Source organism: Anopheles aquasalis, chromosome 2 (genome assembly GCF_943734665.1).
Source record: "Anopheles aquasalis chromosome 2, idAnoAquaMG_Q_19, whole genome shotgun sequence".
In the NCBI taxonomy this organism is placed as follows: domain Eukaryota; kingdom Metazoa; phylum Arthropoda; class Insecta; order Diptera; family Culicidae; genus Anopheles; species Anopheles aquasalis.
In genome coordinates this window covers 23,314,058-23,332,500 of record NC_064877.1, presented here as the reverse complement: position 1 = coordinate 23,332,500, position 18,443 = coordinate 23,314,058, and the positions used below count along the sequence as shown (strand labels likewise).

Below are 18,443 nucleotides of genomic sequence, written 5' to 3'. Positions count from 1 at the left end.
ATCTTTAAACGTTTCGCCTACATCATTCCCAGGGGTGGTGGCTTGAGAGTTGGGTAATTAACAGTTCGCCAACCCAACTCCGTTGAGTGCAGCGATGATGCAGCATCGACCAACCAACCAACCGACCGAACGTCTTGCCAACGTTGCCATTAGCAACCAACCTAAGCGTGCTAGACAAACGGACGCCAGCACGAGACGGTCGCTTGCTCGCTTGCTGGTTCAAGATGGCCAAGATTGCTTCCTGCCGCTCGCAACCGACATCTAACACCGAAGAAAGCGTTCTTCGCATCGTGTTCCATGTATTGCGTGTTGCAATGAGGAGAATGGTGGAGGATAGGGTCGGAAGTGTGGCCTTCTACGTGCTACAATTGTAAATAATAAATGTTGGATCTGGTATCGCCCAATGAATCACTCTCTGACCACTCGCTGCAATCGAGCCAGATCTTCCCCGGTGATGACATGATGCACTCGTGTCGGCTCGTGCAACACGCATTCACCCCACACAGCATGTGTGACCCTGCCAAGCGAGGCATACGTGGAGTGTCCGGGCGCACCAGGATTTGATCCGTTCCATCACCAAATCCGTCCGTTCACGACACGACGGGGCCAACCGAGTTCACCGTCGCCGCCTCCAGTGTCACACCGATGACCGAAGGCAACCACCTGGCGCGCTTTAATTAATAAAGGCCTCTCTCCCTTTTCCCCCCAGGCCATCGTTCGCGGTCGCAGTCGATAAGCGGTCGAGATGAGCGACAAAAAAAAACGCGCGATTCGCGACGAATGTCATCAGCTGCCATCTTTGGTGCCGAACGAATCGCCGCAACAGTGTATGTTGGCCGCCGATGTAAAAGCAGCGACCACCAAACACGTCGATCAAGGTGGTGCCAATGCTCGCGAGCGCGCGCGCCCGCGTGCAACACGTCAACGCCACGGTTCGCACGTACAGCTCGCTCGCCAAGCATAGAGCGACGGTCAATGTCATGGCCACGGTGAACCTCGGTGTGCCAGGTTTGGGTTTTTCGTTTATGGTTATGCTGGAAAGGGCTATGCTATCGTTCTAATATGGTCGCACGTGGTATGTCGCAGACCGCTAAGCGCCAAGAATCGGCTTCGCGAGGCCCGGTTTGGCCGGAATCTAATGCCGGAAGTGATTGCGGTCAATCAGAGAACGCACGACCCGGACATTCTGTTCGTGCTGCGCCCAGAATGGTCTCTCGCGCTGTCGTCCTGGCAGGATTGGTTGATGGGGACGATCAACCAAAGTCTCCCCCCGAGGGCTAACACCTTAACACCTTACAGCGGCCAGCGGATTGACAGTAATGCATGGGCATTGGCACACCAGAACCACTCACTTAATCACTTGCTTCCCATCGGGCTGTTTGCAGTAGATTAGCGGGGCTTAATTGTTTCGCTCGAAGACGGATGTGTTGTTCCACGGATCGGCTCTCGGCGGAACACTCTTTTGTGGCTTGTGGTCTGTAGGTATTGCATGTAACGGCGGCCCCACCGCGGCCGACGACTCATCGACATCAGAACGATGCCGCCGGTGAAGCGGAACGTAGCCCTCCACTCGCTAAAGGGATTAACGCGTCGCGTTCGATTGATCCTTTGTTATGCCTCGCGTAATTCCCCGATATCGTGGGAAGCTTAATATGCTGCACGAGCTGTGTTTCATCAGGAACAGAAAGGGGATTGGAACGGAAGGTGCCAAAGTGTTTCCCGTTCGTGGGGATTATTATCGAAACGGTTCCGCGCGGAATGATAAACTTGAAACAATAAAAAACTCTTTTTTTTTTCATTCTATCAAGAGACAGATGTGCTGTTTAGGGGGGTTTTGGAAATCATTTTGAAAACAAAATACTCTCATAAATCATCTACGACATCCCCGAGTCTCCATACTGTCAATGAACCAAGCCAACAGATCGGTCGCAATAACAAAAGAACACGCTGAACCAATGTGCAGGCCCCTTGTTGGCTACCATTAGCACATCTTCGGTGCGTTCCGCACAAAACACAAATTAATTAAGATAAGCATGCAGAGGCCCACGCAGACTGTCGGACTGTCGATGAACCCGCGCGTCATTATTGGCGCTGTCAGTTAAGTGCTTTTAATTAGCGAAACGCGGAACGCACGCACTACCGGCTGTTGCAAAAGGTGCGGTGACGATAACGATGCTTCGGCACTCTCTCTCTCGCCCTCTCGGTGGGTGGCACACCGAGTGTGCAATGCACCCAACAGCAGCAGCAGCAACAGCAACAGTGACAAGATTAGCGGACGTACCTCGTCTGAGGTGCATGAGAGTGCGACGATGTCCGCAAGAACCAGCTAAGCACTGGGTCTAGTGCCTAGCTATGAAGCGCTTCTGTGACTCACTGACGGGTGCTAATGGCACTCTCTCCCTCTTTCTCCCTATCTGTGTTCCTTCTCATCCCTTCCCGGGACGAGAAGGTTGTTTGCGCTGGACAACTTGCGACGGAATTTGCCTTTTTTCAACCCAACACACTCTTGTTTCGTGATGAATCATAAGAGTGTAAGCGAGATTTACTCGACAAACAGTCAGTCGACGACGTTGCCAGCGTCCAAATAATGCCACGTGGAAGTATCTTGTAAACTGAAATGATTTATCAATCTTTGCAACCTCTATCAAGGCAAATGTCTAATGCGCTTGCAATTTTGATTACTTTCTGCATACGTTTGTATTGTCCACGATACACATCGCTGAACGAGATAAACGAGTTCAGTTAGCATGAGAACTCCAGTTTTCCATGTTTTTGTTGCATTCTTTTCGCTTTATTAGCGCTACCAGGAGTTGCAGTTCCCATCAATCGATCGCGTCTCACCACTTCACATCATAATCGAGCAGAGCGGGGTCGGAACTGCGCCAATGTCATGGCTGATCGAACACGCAACAATCAGCACCGACCTGCTCGTAATTCCGGGTTGTCGCTGATGGGCTAACTACTGCTGGTAGAAGACAAAAGTTCAGAAGGCAGCAAGAAAGGGTCATAGAGTCTTATTCTTGCACGCCCCCCAAAAGACGTGACAGTCAGTGCGTTCTCGGTGAGGTGACGCCTTGAGAAATTGAGATCCGAGGCCATTGTTTCCAGGAGTTGCTTCGATTGGTCCAAGGAAATGCATTATTCGACCCGGTTTTCTCACGGACACGAGGGGTTTGGCAAATGGTTTCATTATGTTTCAACCGCTTCGATTTGAGTATTTAATTTGATTTGTCTTTTTTTCTAGACTTATAAATTCGGTCCAGTGGAACGACACCTGAATGTGTGCCCCGGTCACTTTGATAGCTAATAAATTTGTTAAAAAAGAAAAAAATACGATCGTGTTTCAAATTGCAGAGGAGCTTGCGGTAAAGACAACTCACGTGAAACAAGCTCATCGTCGAAGGAAAACACACCCGAGAACAGAGCAAACAGACCGCTGGCTGGCATGGCGGTGCACCGTGTCTTCCTACTGAGTAAGACAAGGCGATGAGTAATAAAAAATGAATTCTTGAACAGCTCTTGATCGATACATACTCACACGGAGGGCCACCACACACGGAGGAGGGTCGTAGGCCATCCTACCAGCCAAGGAAGCATGGGAACAAACACACAAACCCGGGACGAAACATGGAGTTTTGTGAAAAAAAAACAAGCCGAACACGGCGACGGTGCACGCAATGGTGACTCATCCTCGACTCCAGTCGATTCCGATCGTCCAGGATCTCCCTTCTGGGAATGGCTGAACCTGGGCCCTGGTGCTGTACTCAGAAGGTGCATCCGAGAAGGAGCGACGACCTGGGATCTTGGCACACAACACAAGATGCCCACAGCAACCAGTAAGCCGGTTTACCAGCCAGAGCTTTCATCGGTGCGACCTGTACGAGGTGTGAGGTAGAGGCCCTCGAGCAGATCTCGGATCTCTGAATCATCCTCCTTGCCTCACGAACGAACGAATCGATAAAGGCGTCGAGGCATGGACACGTGCCGTTGATTGAAACGATCGCATTTTACGTTGTACGTTGTTTCGACGCAAGCAATCTTAATGCGCGCAGGACAAACGTGCGCGCCTGGACGACGCAGAAAGCTGCACGATCATCAGCATAATCGATGATTGAAGTTTTGGGCAATTTTGAAAGAAAATTATAACGTGACGTCAGCAAAATTTTCCTCACAGTTTCTTTCAGAAGAGAAGGCAGAAGATGATTCTCTATCCTATTCCACGGCCACGACTTTGGCGTCTTCTCCGAGGAAAATGAAATGCAAACCAACTCCCCCGAAAAACGAACCCGAGGTACAGGTGTGTGTGCAGCAAGCAACCGAGTCAGTGCACTGGCCCCTGGGGTAAAGGTTAATCTTCCAACCGGCTCAACATGACACAGCATCTCACCTCATCTCGTTCTATCGCCACAAAAGGGTACGAGACGCGCGAAACGATTCACTCTTCGGGGAGCGCATTCGAAAACAAAATTGAAATTCGACAAGCCTCAGGTAAGGAGGGGGAGAGGGGCTACAAATCGATTAGTGATTAGAGAGAGAGAGAGAACGTGATGGTTATGCTGATGCTGGTTTCGGCCTTATGCTTGCTCACCGTGTCTTCTGGTAATGACTCCTCCTCAAGACCAGAAGCCACAATCTACAGTTAGGCTCGTGCAGTACAAGACCACGATTTGTCTGTCTCTCTGCACGCGTCTTCCTAGCGTGTGGCCGTGATTAATTCTAATTTTCCCAGCGACATGGACGCTTTGCTTCGGCTTCGACGCGAGAATGTATCATTCTGTTTCAATCGGTTTCTGAGTGATTTCTCTATTTGAAGGCTGGAAGAACGCAAAGAACCCATTTACCTCCACGAAACGCTTGATGGGCGTTTAAGAAATGTTCCAAAATAACAATCCACAATTCCGGCGCGCACCATCGCGTCGCGCAAAACATCGATTTATCACGATCACGTCACGAGGCACCTAATGGTGCGACCGTTAACGCCAATGCCCCGCCGACGTCTTTAAGATTGTCTTTAGAAGAAGAAGAAGAAGAAGAAGAAGCTACGCTCCGCAGGGGAGGATACGTTTCCTTCTACACCGAGACGCACACAATGGCAATGGATGAATATCATTAAAATTTAACTATTATGTCACTGGCACCCGACCGAATGGCTAATGATTAGTTTGTCCCTCCTGCGTGTGCTCTCCCAGTCCCGGTCACGCACGAAAGCCATTCCAGGCGCGTTGCGTCCATTGCCAGACATTGCCATTGCAGCGTGTCAGCGGCCCATCCCATCGGAAGCTAGGCCAATCATCCCACCGAAGTCGAACTGCTGTCTCCCGTTACCAGAGTCAGAGTCGTAGCTGCAGCAACAGCAGCAGCAGCGAGGGGCAACATGCAAAACAAACAAATGGCATCATCAAACAAAACACACCACAGAACACGAAACGGAACGGCGAGGACCATCGGCGGGTGGTTCATCTTTCGCGTCCCTTCCGGGAAAACCCTCAACTAGGGTTCGGCGTTCTGTCGGTTTGGTCATTTTTCATCAACATACAAATATATGGGATTTATGTGTGCGTCTCCATCGTCATGCCAAAACGGCAAGTGTAACTGGGGGTCTTGTCAACATTGTACCATTAATCTTGCCCGCCCGGAATGCCACATTTTGCCTTTTGAATCCTTTTTTCCCGTGTTCGATGAACGCATCCATCCGTGGATTCCGGAATGTCTTAATGCACAACGTTGGCCGAGAGAAGAAGCAGAATCCAATTGAACTGCTGCACCGTCAGAGCCAACAGTGCGATAAATAAACAGTTTTTAATAAACAGTTGCTTCGATTTGTTTGCAAAATTCCAGAAGCCATGTTGTGCCACCAGCCGGGGCCGCGATGACTAACGGGGACTGGGCACCGTTGCTCCGTTGCGGTTCTCTTGCTGGCTCCACTGACTGACTAACTTACTGACTGACTGACTGACTACGTGACAGATCGATTGCGTTCCCCTCTCTGCCTGGGTGTTGGTGTTTGCCTTTTGCGAAACCACAATCGATTTGTTTACCGATCATCGCGCCATCGCCGGCACGATATGAATATGTATTTATTTAGCTCACTGCATTTCCTTCCCTTGATGCGGCGGCGGCAGATGCGATCCATGCAACCGAAGCCACAAGACACGAAGTCCACTGTTTGCGCTCGAGTGCTTGCGCTCTGTTGCTTTGCTGTTTCTTGAGGTTTCTTGGTCGCTTCTTCAGAAGTTTAAGCTAAGATGTCATAACCTGGAAGTGTCTATTGCTTGCAAATATGAGGTTTGCTCCATCTCCTTAGTACCGTTAGTTGCGAGACAAAATAAAGGAACAATAGGGCGACGATCGAAATGGTCCACCCAGAACTGTTCCCCGAAAAACCCCTTATTCATCAAGGACACTCGCCACTTGTGGGGTGAAATTTTTGTGCTCTCCATGTCCATCAATGCCAACCACACTTTGGGGAGTTGACTCAGCCGATTGACCTTCAAACGCGTGTGGCCGCACTCGTCACTCCATTGGCACTTTATCGTGCGAACCGAAAACAAATCAAAATCACCCCAAACCAAACATAAATAACCGAGCAGAACAACACACCACAACGCTCAGGGAACACGTAATCGGAGCGTTCCGTAACGGGGCTGACTCCATAACCTACCGCAATCGGAAACCACTTGAGATCCGAACCACCGTCAAGCGGGTGGGTGAGTTCGATTTCGCAAAACGAAACAGTTGTTCCGGAAACTCCGAAACACAAAGAACGAACAACAAAAATGACTCGCACCGTGGCTCGCTTGAAGCTTTCAAGCGGTTTTGGGAACCACGTGCTTCGAGGTGCATCGTCGCAGGACACAAAGAACGCCGGCGCCTTGTTGCATATCCGTGTTGACTCGCGCAAAGAACCCGCATAAGGGTTTGTTATCGAAATTGCATTCCACCATCGGCATGCAGGAAGTGTTCTGGTGCTGAATGCCTGGTTGGTGTCTTGTCGTTGAAGGAAAAACTTTCCAGCGGTAAAGGGGCAAATCGATTGAGTCACAGCGGCCTGCCCTTGACGGAGTGTGTCGTTGGGTTAACCATGAACCCTCACCCATTTCTAGCTTATTCCTTGGTGACAATTGAAATCGAATGTGAAGCAATATCTTTTCGATGATTTCACGCCAAGCGACACCATATCAAGAGGAACACCAAAATCCCAGAGCCACCTTTGACCGAGGGACTCCGCTTATTGCATTCCATTCCATTAACCAAACGGCGCGGCAAGCAACCGGCGGTAGGTCAATCGTAAAAAATCGGGAAACATTCCATCCTCCCCCATTCCTCGTGCCCGTCCATGGCGTCCATGTCGCGCGAAGTCGTTCAAGTGTTCAATTAGTTAATAGAAGATTGATGGCCGTTCATATAAATATTTATGTAACGGGTTTTTGCTTTAATGTTATTTTTGCTGCGGTACTTAGTGCGGAATAGAAGAATTTCCTCGGCGTTTGGCCGTTTAACACTTTAATGGGCGACTCGCCGCGAACCGTGGGGGAGGGGAAATTAGCATATTACGATCACCGACCGATGACTGGCCGTGGCCGAGGTATAAACAGTAAATGTCTCGGGGTTAAATGGATCCCCCATCGCTCTTCCATCGAGTGCGCTGTTTAAGAACACGTTTCGGACGTCATGTCCGAGCTTCATGTTGAACTATTTTCGTCATTCTAATCACTCACGACATGGAGGAGCAAAAAATGACAAGGGGAGAGCCAGAGGGTGATAGAAAAACATAAAATGCATACTGCTGTCCATTTGACGATTAGTTCCCTGCGCCTGATAGGTGATGACTTCTTATGTGCACTGACGAGCGTCGCGTGTTTATGCAAAAATGATTAATTAGGGATCGAAAACACACAGTGGAGGGAGTTGATGGTTTACCTGCATGCCACCGTTGATTACAATGGTTAGCGTGGTATCGAAATGATATCGAAATGTGTTTGATTTGTTGTTGTTGGTCTTCATTTAGATCCCATCGGCTAATGATAGCGAGAGTGGCGATGGGCGGTCGATGCAATCAATTATGTTTGGGGTGCGATCGATCCATCATACGAGAATGGAACGGTTGGTAATTCCATCCAGTTGCGTGCATAATTGAAGTCAAATGCACTTTCGATGTATCGTACATTAGCCCCCCCCCCCCCCCCCCCCCCCCCCCCCCATCCCTGTTTATTCTAAATGATTAACATAATCAAAGACCAACCACCCCAATTTACGGCGGGGTGGGGAGTCTCGTATCAGAGAATGATTAGCGTGCTCTCTTACCTGCCATACGATAGCGATAGAGGGCTTCGCAGAGCACCTGCATCAAATGATCACCGTTGACCGGGCCGAGCTGGGGTGTCTGGACGGCCGTCGCCATTCCACTGGCCGGTGGAGTCATCTGGAGCATTGGGTGTGGTTCCTGGGGTGCACTGCCCACCGATATCCCACCACCGGATGGTACCGGATGATGAAATCCTGCTCCCGGGTACGACTGGTGCTGCTGCATGTACGGATAATGTTGCTGTTGCTGCTGTTGCTGTTGTTGTTGCTGTTGTTGGTGCTGCTGCAGCTGATGGTGTTGCTGGTGCTGAAGATGTTGCTGGTGATGCTGGTGCAGCAACTGCTGATATGCATGGTGATTCCCGTTGGCTACCGGGATTGGTGCCGACGAGGGATGGCTTCCCGATCCGCCGGTCGTTGGTGGTGGTGGAAAACTAAAGATTGGACCGGAACCACCGGCACCACCACCCGGTGTTGGCGCGTTGGGTACATTTTGGTTTTGCGAGGCGGCATTGAGGGACCCAGCACCACCACTTCCTGCACCAGCCGGAGGACCAGCTCCGGCGGCCGTTCCCGTTCCCGTTCCGGAACCTGCCTGCTGGGAACCTGGTGCACCGCCCGGGCCCGTTTCCGGTAGGGCGAATGGCTTGGCCATCGCGCACACTACTAGGTACCGGGACTAGTCTTACACTACTTCCGACTTCTGCGGTAATCTCTGAGGCTCTGAGGTGAGATAGAGACTCACTAACATACACAAAAAAGGGATCGTTTCTTCACGCTTTGCGTCTTATGCTAAAGTGTTTAGTCTTGAAGTCACTTCTCTTTTTATCACGGCACACACAGTGAAGGGCAGTGAGAATGGCTCTGGCAATGGCGGAACATCAATCGGGACTCTCGAGAAATATGCTCAACATATTCATCTTCAGCCAGCCTTCACTCCACCCGGCCACCGTCGTTTTCTTCGATCCTTCTGCACGGCCTACTCCGCCACGATCGTCAATCTGTCAATTGCTGTCAACTGCTTAACGACACACACTCACGCACGCACGCACGCACGCGATGCAGTTGCAATTGCACCCTCGGACACGGCAAGAACACGTTGCGTCACCCAATTGACGTTGATTAACGATAGCCACGTTAAGACAATGATGTCCACCAAGGGGTGGCACGGGATGGCCCCAGACAGGCGCACCACAAACACTAGCGTTAGTGCGCTGATTGAACTCTGGGCGCTTTGCGGCAACTTCTCCTTCTCCTTGAACCGGAGAGCAAAGGTGACGACGCACTAGAAACCGAGAAGGTCAGACAGTTTGTTGTCGAAATACGCTGTTCCGGGATTATTGTGCTTTCACCGCAAGACGGCACCGCGCGCTCGGTGGTCAGCAAAGCGATTCCAAACAAACTTTACTCGCACACCCTCGCTCACTCACCGCCACTGATTTTAATCTGCTGATAAGCGTAGCACAGAGACACACATTCACTCACACTCTTTGTGTTTGTTTTGCTATCACTCTCGAATCCTCTCGAGATCGCAAGGGAAGAGAATCTTATCGTGTTCCGGTTTTTTTCCCGTGCGGTTAACACTAAAGTCGATCGATCCTTGCGCAATCCGCGTGCCCAACGGCAGCACTCAACTGGTGGCCGATACGCAAAATACGTTTTCACAACGCACACACTTAACTGTTCACTGAAATGTGTTCGATTTTGTTTCGTTCTAGGATTTCGTTGTATTTCGTTTGCGGACGGCAGAATTCTTCTACTTCGCGCACTATCTTCACCCCGTGGGAAGATGTTTCGAGAAGAGGGAAAACGTAAAGAGACACCACCAGGAATCCACCGAGGATCGGTTGTCCTGTTTCGAACCAGACTCGCTCCGCTTGGCCGCGGAGAGACACACACGATGCGCTCTGGCTCTGGACCGATCCGGCTCGCGCTGCTGCGTCCGAACTGTACTGCTGTGCGACCAATTATGAAATGAGGAGGCTCGCCGCCACCCTCCGAAGCGATGCGTCTGGCGAGACGGTGCTGCACCGCGACGCCGAAGCAGAGAGCGAGCGAGCGAGCGAGAGAGCCGACGATCCGGATTGGTGTGTGCGTGGTCAGTTCTAGACCACGCTCCGAGCGAGAAGGAAGAACAACAAACGATTCGATCGCGGGTGGAACGTGGACGCGTGAAGGAGAAGGCACGAGCGTGATCGTTGCGTTGAGACAAACACGCACACAACAACGCCATGCGATCGACACGCAATGTTTGCTGCGTTTGCTGGCGATCGGATAACAAAGAAACGTAGTAGAGGGTGGCATGATGATCGTTCGAAGGGTTGTGAGATATGTTCGGAGAGAGAGAGAGCGCGCGTCGAGAGAGAGAACGTTCTCGCGTGGTTCTGGCCTCGACGACCAAAACATGATACGACATGTTCAAGATGCTGCTGATGCTGGGGTATCCTATCCTATCTTGTCTCTGTTGGCGCTCTCGATCGCCTGTTCGCCGATCCTGCACCATTTTGGGGCGTGGTGGGCCCGACAGGAAGAACAACCTGTGTGCGATTTCGCAAGGTACACAGATAGATAGGCGAAGATACTGGAAGAAAGAGAAGATCATGGTTCATCAGAGGCTGATGCAATAGTAGTAGCATGGCGATGCCCACGCCATCCCAGACCGATATGTTGGGGTTAGGATCCATGTGACTCGAGCCTCCAGTTGGACACTAGCCCAAGTCAAATATTGATTTACTTATATTTACTGTCGCACAAGTTAGGAAGGCATTTATGTTTTCACTTTATTAGTTTTAGCGAGTCTTATCAAGAGGCCAATTATCAACGTGAATTGCGTTTCCTACCTTGAGCAGCGATAACGGTGTATAACTTTGCGCCATCCTGGAACATATTTACACAATTCTGGCAATTGTCAACCCGAAAAAAATCCTTTGTTTCGCCTTTTTCAGTTTTCTTGTTCGATTCTCCTTCTTCTGTCATTGCATTGTGTCCTGGAAGGTCCGCCATAAATGCAAGCAAGTCTCAATCAATCAAATGGATTACGGTGCAGTCAATGTTTAATGAGTAGTAAAACGAAGACGTTATTGGTGGTTTGAGACGATGGCATAAGCGTACGAAGCGATGGAAATGGTGGCACACAAGAAGGTGTGTCACGTCGAGCCACATACACTCTACTGGCACATTTTTATGATGGCGAGCCACTGGCCAGCCAAATAAAAAAAAAGGAACGCCGGAAGCCAATATTTGATGTTCCAGGATCCAGCAGTGAAGCATAGTGCCGCGCCAAATAGGTTCTAGGGAAGCTTAGCACATTAAAACATAATGTAATTAGAGCCACCGGTTAGTGCCCTCGAAGTGTCCTGGCCGCTCGGTATTAAACGAGGAATCGTAAAGCAGCGACCAGGGTGTGTACTGAAGATGCGTGCTGCAAGGAGTTAATGTTCTAAGGAAATAATAGTTTTATGAGGCATCATCGGCAAACTATCGTCTTGATGTTCTCCGTTCCCAAATTTAGAGGAAGAGGTAATAGAGAGCAACGCCAATCAAAAGATACTTCCGGGGCAGGTACTGAGTTCTTTTTTTTTTATCTAATATTAAGTCCTTTTTTGTGATCTAATAGCGACATTTATGGACAAGGATAATGTAGGCAGCAATGGGTGTGTACTATCTTAGGATCTTAAATCGACAACCGTTCGAGCGAAGAGTTTTTGGGTCTTTTTTTTATTCATTCTCCTAACATATTTCTCGATGAACTTATTTCGTGTCGCATTCAGTGGATTGGTTATCTAGCATAAAAATGACAGCCTCACCGTAAATGGTGGACATTCACGAGTAACACAAAGACTGATGGCCAACTATTATGCGGAACCAGATTATGCAAACTCCAACCATCCTCGTTACATCACCGTTCTTCATCCAATTCCGAGTGAGCGCCCTCGAACCGAAACCTTTCCTTCTCCAGAGCTGTTTGTGTACAAAAATATAGAATCCCTCGCACTCGGCACACCCTGCCATCATTGGCGCATAGAACAATGTTTCCCCCAACCCTGTACGGCCCCGAGATGATCAACGGTTGCGAAACTCCGGATGACAAGCATAAGTCACGACGACGGGGGTCATAGCTCGCAACCAGGAAGGTTTATATTTATATTTACGCACGTAAATGTGCCATAATTCCCTTTCGCAAACGCGTGCAGGACTGCAAACAGGATCACGAGAGGTAGAGAGCGAGAGCGAGCACGAGTGATCAAGTGATCATGCTACAGGGGGATGCCTTTCAGTGCATTTGCGGTGGTGCCGGTTTGCGAAATCATAATATTTACAACATCCACACACAACCCTTTCCTGTTCGTTCCCGGTGTTTTGTACGGATAAAAATAACTTCCCGTGGGCGCGCGAGCTCGGCCGCGAAAGTCCCTAGCACCAGAGATGGCCTCCTATATCTTCCTCTTCACTGCCGGCCAAGTGTTCGGAAGGAAATTGCAGAACAAAAAAAACCAGCGAACAGTGCAAATAAAATCCACAAAAACCTCTCCCGATGGTGCAGTGCAAAGACACAGATTCGGTTTAGCAGCGAATGCGACTTGGACCGGACACAGCGGGATACGGTTTGCAATATTTGCTGCTGGAAAAGAAAAGCTGACCCCAGGAGATGTGGAGAATCGAATGATGCACACGTGCGGCCACTGGCTGGACCTTCGAACAGTGGTCAGAAGAGAGGGTGTACGATGTAAGAAAGAAGTAAGGAAGACATGATGTCTGTCTCTCTGGTGGGAGGCAAAGGAAGCAGCAGAAACAGATAGGAAACGCTGGAACTGCTGTTGCTGATGCCGATGTTCGACAGTCAGAGTTTCATCGTTCATCGAGTTGATTCGATCATTACTTAAAACCCCTTTTGCGCCTGTATGCGTTCTTCCATTCTCCTCTCTCCATTCTTCCACCCTCTCTGTTCCTTATTAATCATCGCGAGCCAAGAACCAGAGGAGGCTATTTGTATAGAATGAAACGACACAGCGGACACAGCGAGAACGTTCCTCTCGCGAAGTGCAACCCTCGAGAAGTAACAAAAAAGAAGATGAAGAGCACGGACATGTATGTATGTGTTTCTCGATCCTCTACCAAAACCCACGGGGACACCGGATCGCACGATGATGCACTTTGCGCGATTTGCCCAGAAAGGGAACGATCGCGCGATCCTCGCCGTTTTCATCGCTCTTCACAACGTTCTCCGTTCCCGGATCCTACCGACGAGCATCTTATTATGCCCTCCGGGGGCTATTGGCTTGATGCACACACAATCGGAACCCTCACGGCCAGTCCCCGCGGTGCAGTTTGGTGGGTTTCCTTCCTTCCTGAAACATTCAACCTTTGGCACAAGAGTGTCCGCCCGTTTGCCGTTTGCATGTTCTTCGTCCACATGTTTTGAGTTGCACTCATTCTATTCCTCACTCTTTTTCTCTTTTTCTCGGATGCATTTACCATTCTAACATGTTCCTTTCCCTCGTTCCTTGTGCAGTTTTGCACAGAACTTCCTTTTTTCTGTTTCTTCGTCACTTTTCGTTTTCGATTCCTCCCTCCCCGTTCCTTCACTTTTCGTTCCGATGATCTTTTTCGCCAAATGCACTCCATATGCACACGCTCCATTCTTCACACCGTTTCCCGGACCGAATCCCTTTTTTCCATTTTTTTCCCTACTGTTCCTGCATCCTCCGCTGCACTCTCTGCTTTTGACGAACCTTTTCGTGCGCTGGTGTGTGTCGGGGGTTCCTTCTTGCGTCCCACATGAGGGTTATTTATGTTTTGCCCATCCGTTCGGTCCGTCCGTCCGCTCGGCCGTCCGTCCTGTGCACCCTCCGATCCGATCACTATATATCTGCCCGAGGGCACTGCGATCATCATCACGATCATCAGCAGAATCATCTGCAGCAGCGCATCTGCAACAGAGCATACTGATATTTTACCACTTACTTCGATTTTTTCCCTTCATTTTTATCTTTCTCCTTTTTACGTTCTCTGGCCAGACCAAGGATTCGATGTTCCTTTTATTGGGCTCTGGCGGGCCCTCGGTGCATCCTGTTTGCGCATTCATTTTTGGCCAACGTATCGGCCAACCCTCGGTCACGTCGGTCACTAGTGGACCCTCTAGGACCTCTAGGGCTCTCCCGGAGGCTCATGAGGTTTTGCCTTGTTTGTGCGTGCGCAAGGTTCAAGCAAATAGAACGAGGAAAAGGAAAGGAGAGCATTGAGTTAATGTGTTGCTGCTGCTGCTGCTGCTGCTGCTGGTGCGTAAGCAAAACCGCATCCCCGTTCGAAGGGCTACCGGGGACGACCCGGAACGGACTCTGTCCACGCGATTCGGTTAAGCAATCAACCCCCGCGCGATGCAGCGACCAAGACCAAAAAAGAACCAAACGAACCACGGGCGGAGTACGTCAGAATGGCATGGAAAGGGATGTGCTGGATGGCCGGATGACGGAGCAAAACAAAATCGACGAAGGAACCGCAGCGCAGTGCAGCGAGCAGGTCTTTAATGCTTGGTCTTCTTGGGCGACACGACGCACCCCGGGATGGCCGAGCTGAGCTCGGAGTGCGGATGAAATTCGATACGATTTATGATAATTTAAATGACAGTGCGTCCGTCAAATGGTAACCATATGTGTGGCAGCAGTAGCCGAGTGACCAGAAACACACTGTTGCACCCGGAGGAAAGAGTTGCGCTTTTGCGTCGCGAGCATGATTCCGATTCCGCGGCCAAACCGCAACGTGGAGTGACATGCTAGCGCCACCAGTGTCAGTCCACCGTACGACGATCGACGAGGATCAGATTCGCGAGCGCGGTCGACTGGCGTGGCCACTTCTTTCTTTTTGCTTTTGTTTGGCGTTCTGCTGCTGCTGCTGCTGCTGCTGCCGCTGCTCATCGTTTTTAATATCTGTCTCAAGCGAGTGCACCGTCCCCGTTGCATGCGGTCGGATCAGTTACCATCAAGCGAAGAACAACAGCAACAAGACAGCATCAGCAGGGCGGCACCAGCGGCAGCAGCAGCAGGAATTATGCTGAAATATCGTTATGATGATTTGAACGGGCGAACGAAACGATCTCCGCTGCTCCACTGTGCTGTTGAGGTTGGTCGCTACCGTGTACGGTGGCCGTATTTCAACCGGAGCGCGCACGCCAAAGACCGAAACGATCGTCTCTGCCCAAAAGGGGCCGCGGTTTTGGAACGTCGTGGGTGATTTGCGCCCCCTCGCACCGCGCAGCCGAGGTGACAACGTTCAACAAATCATCGTCCATCATCCGTTCGGGGCGCTGCTTTGAGTCCCGGAGGGAGGAAGGAGTTTTAGGTTTCATGAATTCGGTGCCAGGCAATGGGGCATCAGTCTTTCGCTGGTCGGTCGGTCGAACGGACCAGTGTCTTCTGCAGCAGCAATGGTGGTGGCCCCAATCTTAAAGCCAATGAGTCATGTAGCCTAATGGGTTGAGCTGGGTTCCGCATCGCGCGAAACGAGAACTAGGTTAATGGTGCTGCGGGCAACTGCTCCATACCGCAGATGAGTCGTTGATCAGGTGATGGGAGCGATAATGGTCAAGTGGTTTACCGTTCGGACTATCGATGATCATCTGCATGTCGATCTCACTGGGACAAAGCGTAGAGATTCTAATTTCTGGAGAAAACCAATACGATCTTTCCAGCTATGCTATAAGCTCTCATACGTGGCAAAAAAGATAAAGATTGATCATTAACTTTGTGAGTCTTTTGGGCCAACAAAATAAATAAAAATAATTGGAAGGAAAAACCGGAATATGAGTCAGCTACATACAAAACACTGTGATAGGTGGTTCAATTGCATGTCCATTTGATGATTCAATAAATGAAAAGCAAAACGAATCTGCTGCTCAGATTATCTGGTGTGGTTGTTGCGAATGATTGCGAAATGTGTAGCGTCAAAAATGCAATGAATAATTTATTACACAATCCTTAATCTCCTACAAAGTCCAAACGTGAATCAACTAATCGTTATCGCAGCCGAAAGCAAGTGATAGCCACAATTGAAGTGTGACATAAACCACCTAAGGAGTTACTCGTCACAACGGTACTCGCCACACTGAATGGCGTTTTAAGACTATTCGATCCAAAGTCCAACCTGAAGTGCCACGTTGCATTGTAGACAATCCTGCCAAAACAATACACAAAAACCGCCAGAGAACAACTCCAATCTCTGCGACCATCCTCTGCGAGTGTCGTACACCTACCCGCCGCACCGCACAGCACTCCCGGAGGTCGGAAGCAATAGGCGTGATAGGGTAATTAATTGCTCGTAACACGATCATCACCCATCACCCCATCAGTAGCGCCTAGGGCGACGTCGTCGTCGTCGTCGTGGAGAGTGTTTGTGGTTTGCTGGCCCCGTCGCATGACCTACGTGCTTATCGCCGTTCCTGCGGTCGATGACGGCGACGCACTGACGAGGCTAGACAACGAGCAGAAGGGTTGGAACCTGGTGAGAAAAAAAGCAACTGCGCCGATGGGGGACAGGGGAAGCCGAAAGGGTCATGGAAGGTTGCGGAATTCCGTGATAAGAGTCGTGTGTCGCTGGCGTTTCTCTCTCTCTCTCTCTCTGGTTGTGCTTGTCAACGTTACTGCGTAAATTTATTAATCGGCAGCAAGCGGCCGGTTGTGTGAAGCAACGAGTGAGGAACTTCCGCTATTGGAGCATCTCAAGGAGAATCAACAATATTGTAGAAAGTACAGTTTTGTAAAGAAGCGTCACAATTTGGTGACGATGATGAGTTTATAGAGAGATTCGATCAGCGCGAAGGCGTTCGAGGCTCATTTATACGATTTAGAACCTGATGGCGTATTTACAAAACAAATCACAAGCGCAGCAGATAAGAGAAAGGTAAGATAGAAGTGTATGGACAGCACTCTCTCTCTCTCTCACTGAGCCGCCAATCTTCCAATTATAGTCTCTTGTGCTGCTTCGCTCAGAAACAATCTCTTAAAAGCATGATTTGTCACTCGAAGCTAACTTTAGCCGATGATGTGCTTTCTTCCAAGCCCCATCAGCCCTTCAGACGATGGCCGGTGGTCGATGACGGTTTTAAGTGGCCAGTAAAAGGAGATTGCGCAACGACGGGTGCTCTCTACCGATTGGTTGCACCCTATATCCGCAGGAAGTGTCCTACTGAGCAGCACGGTTCAGCAGAGTGCATTTAGGATATGCCATCGCCATAATCATTGCCCGAAAAAGCGTCCAGTGAGGGTCGCTTCCTGTTAATGCTGCTGCTGCTGCTGCTGCTACTGCTTAAAGAACGACCAACCGAAAACGTGGAACGAATGGACGATCGATTTGGGACAAATGGATTTATCATTCAAAAACCCCATGAGCAGTGCAGTTGGTCGGCGGTCAGCCGCAGCGAAAGCACACCAGCGTACATTGACACCAATCCTGGAAAGATGTGCGTGGTGTGGTGTTCCGATCCTGCGTCGTCGGGGTTCAGGTTCAGGGGCAGCAGCGATATTGAATTGAAACACAAATTGAATCCGTTCGGGACAGATCCGTGCGGGGTCTCCAGTTCCAACTCCCTGCTGTCAGACAAAGACCCCATCAGCAGAGAGAGAGAGAGAGAGAGAGAGAGAGAGAGAGAGAGAGAGAGAGAGAGAGCGAGAGAGAGAGAGATAGAAAGAGAGAGGCGAGGGATGTGATCGTTCGATAGGAAGGCAAACAAATAAGTCCCGATCATCGCACGTCGATTCGTCGCAAGGGAGACCCAGGGGCTCACGAGACCCCTTTTGCCGGGGCTCGGATCTTCAATCTCGACCTAATTGTTCACGTGAGACCCCTGGGGATAGGGGTGAAGGGGGAAGGGTGGTTAGTAATTGCTGTGGCCACTCCCTCGCATGCGAGTTCGAGAGGACAAAGAGTGAAATGAAGGGTATCGAACGGACCTCAGGACGAGGACCACAACCAGGCCCAGACACTGACCAGACAGGGTCTCTCTTTCTCTCTCTTTCTCTCTCTCTCGCTGTCTGGCGTGATCTAATACAGGGGATGATCATCATCATCGTCGTCGTGGTCGTGGCGTGGTTGTCGTTGGGTTAAAGTGTTGCTTCGGGCCGGGAGACGTGCAGCTCGTTCGACGG

The 18,443-nt window shown here is 50.2% G+C and overlaps 1 protein-coding gene across 2 annotated transcripts in view; it reads right to left on the bottom strand.

The window, feature by feature from the left end:
• Positions 1-10,256, bottom strand: part of LOC126569950 (atrophin-1-like) — a 59,729-nt gene extending 49,473 nt beyond the window's left edge. For both annotated transcript variants that reach the window (XM_050227371.1, XM_050227372.1), the window contains exon 1: positions 8,305-10,256. In XM_050227371.1, coding sequence (XP_050083328.1) covers positions 8,305-8,959 — 655 coding nt within the window. In that variant the 5' untranslated portion in view covers positions 8,960-10,256. The remainder of the gene's footprint in view (positions 1-8,304) is intronic.
• Positions 10,257-18,443: the final 8,187 nt, after the last annotated feature.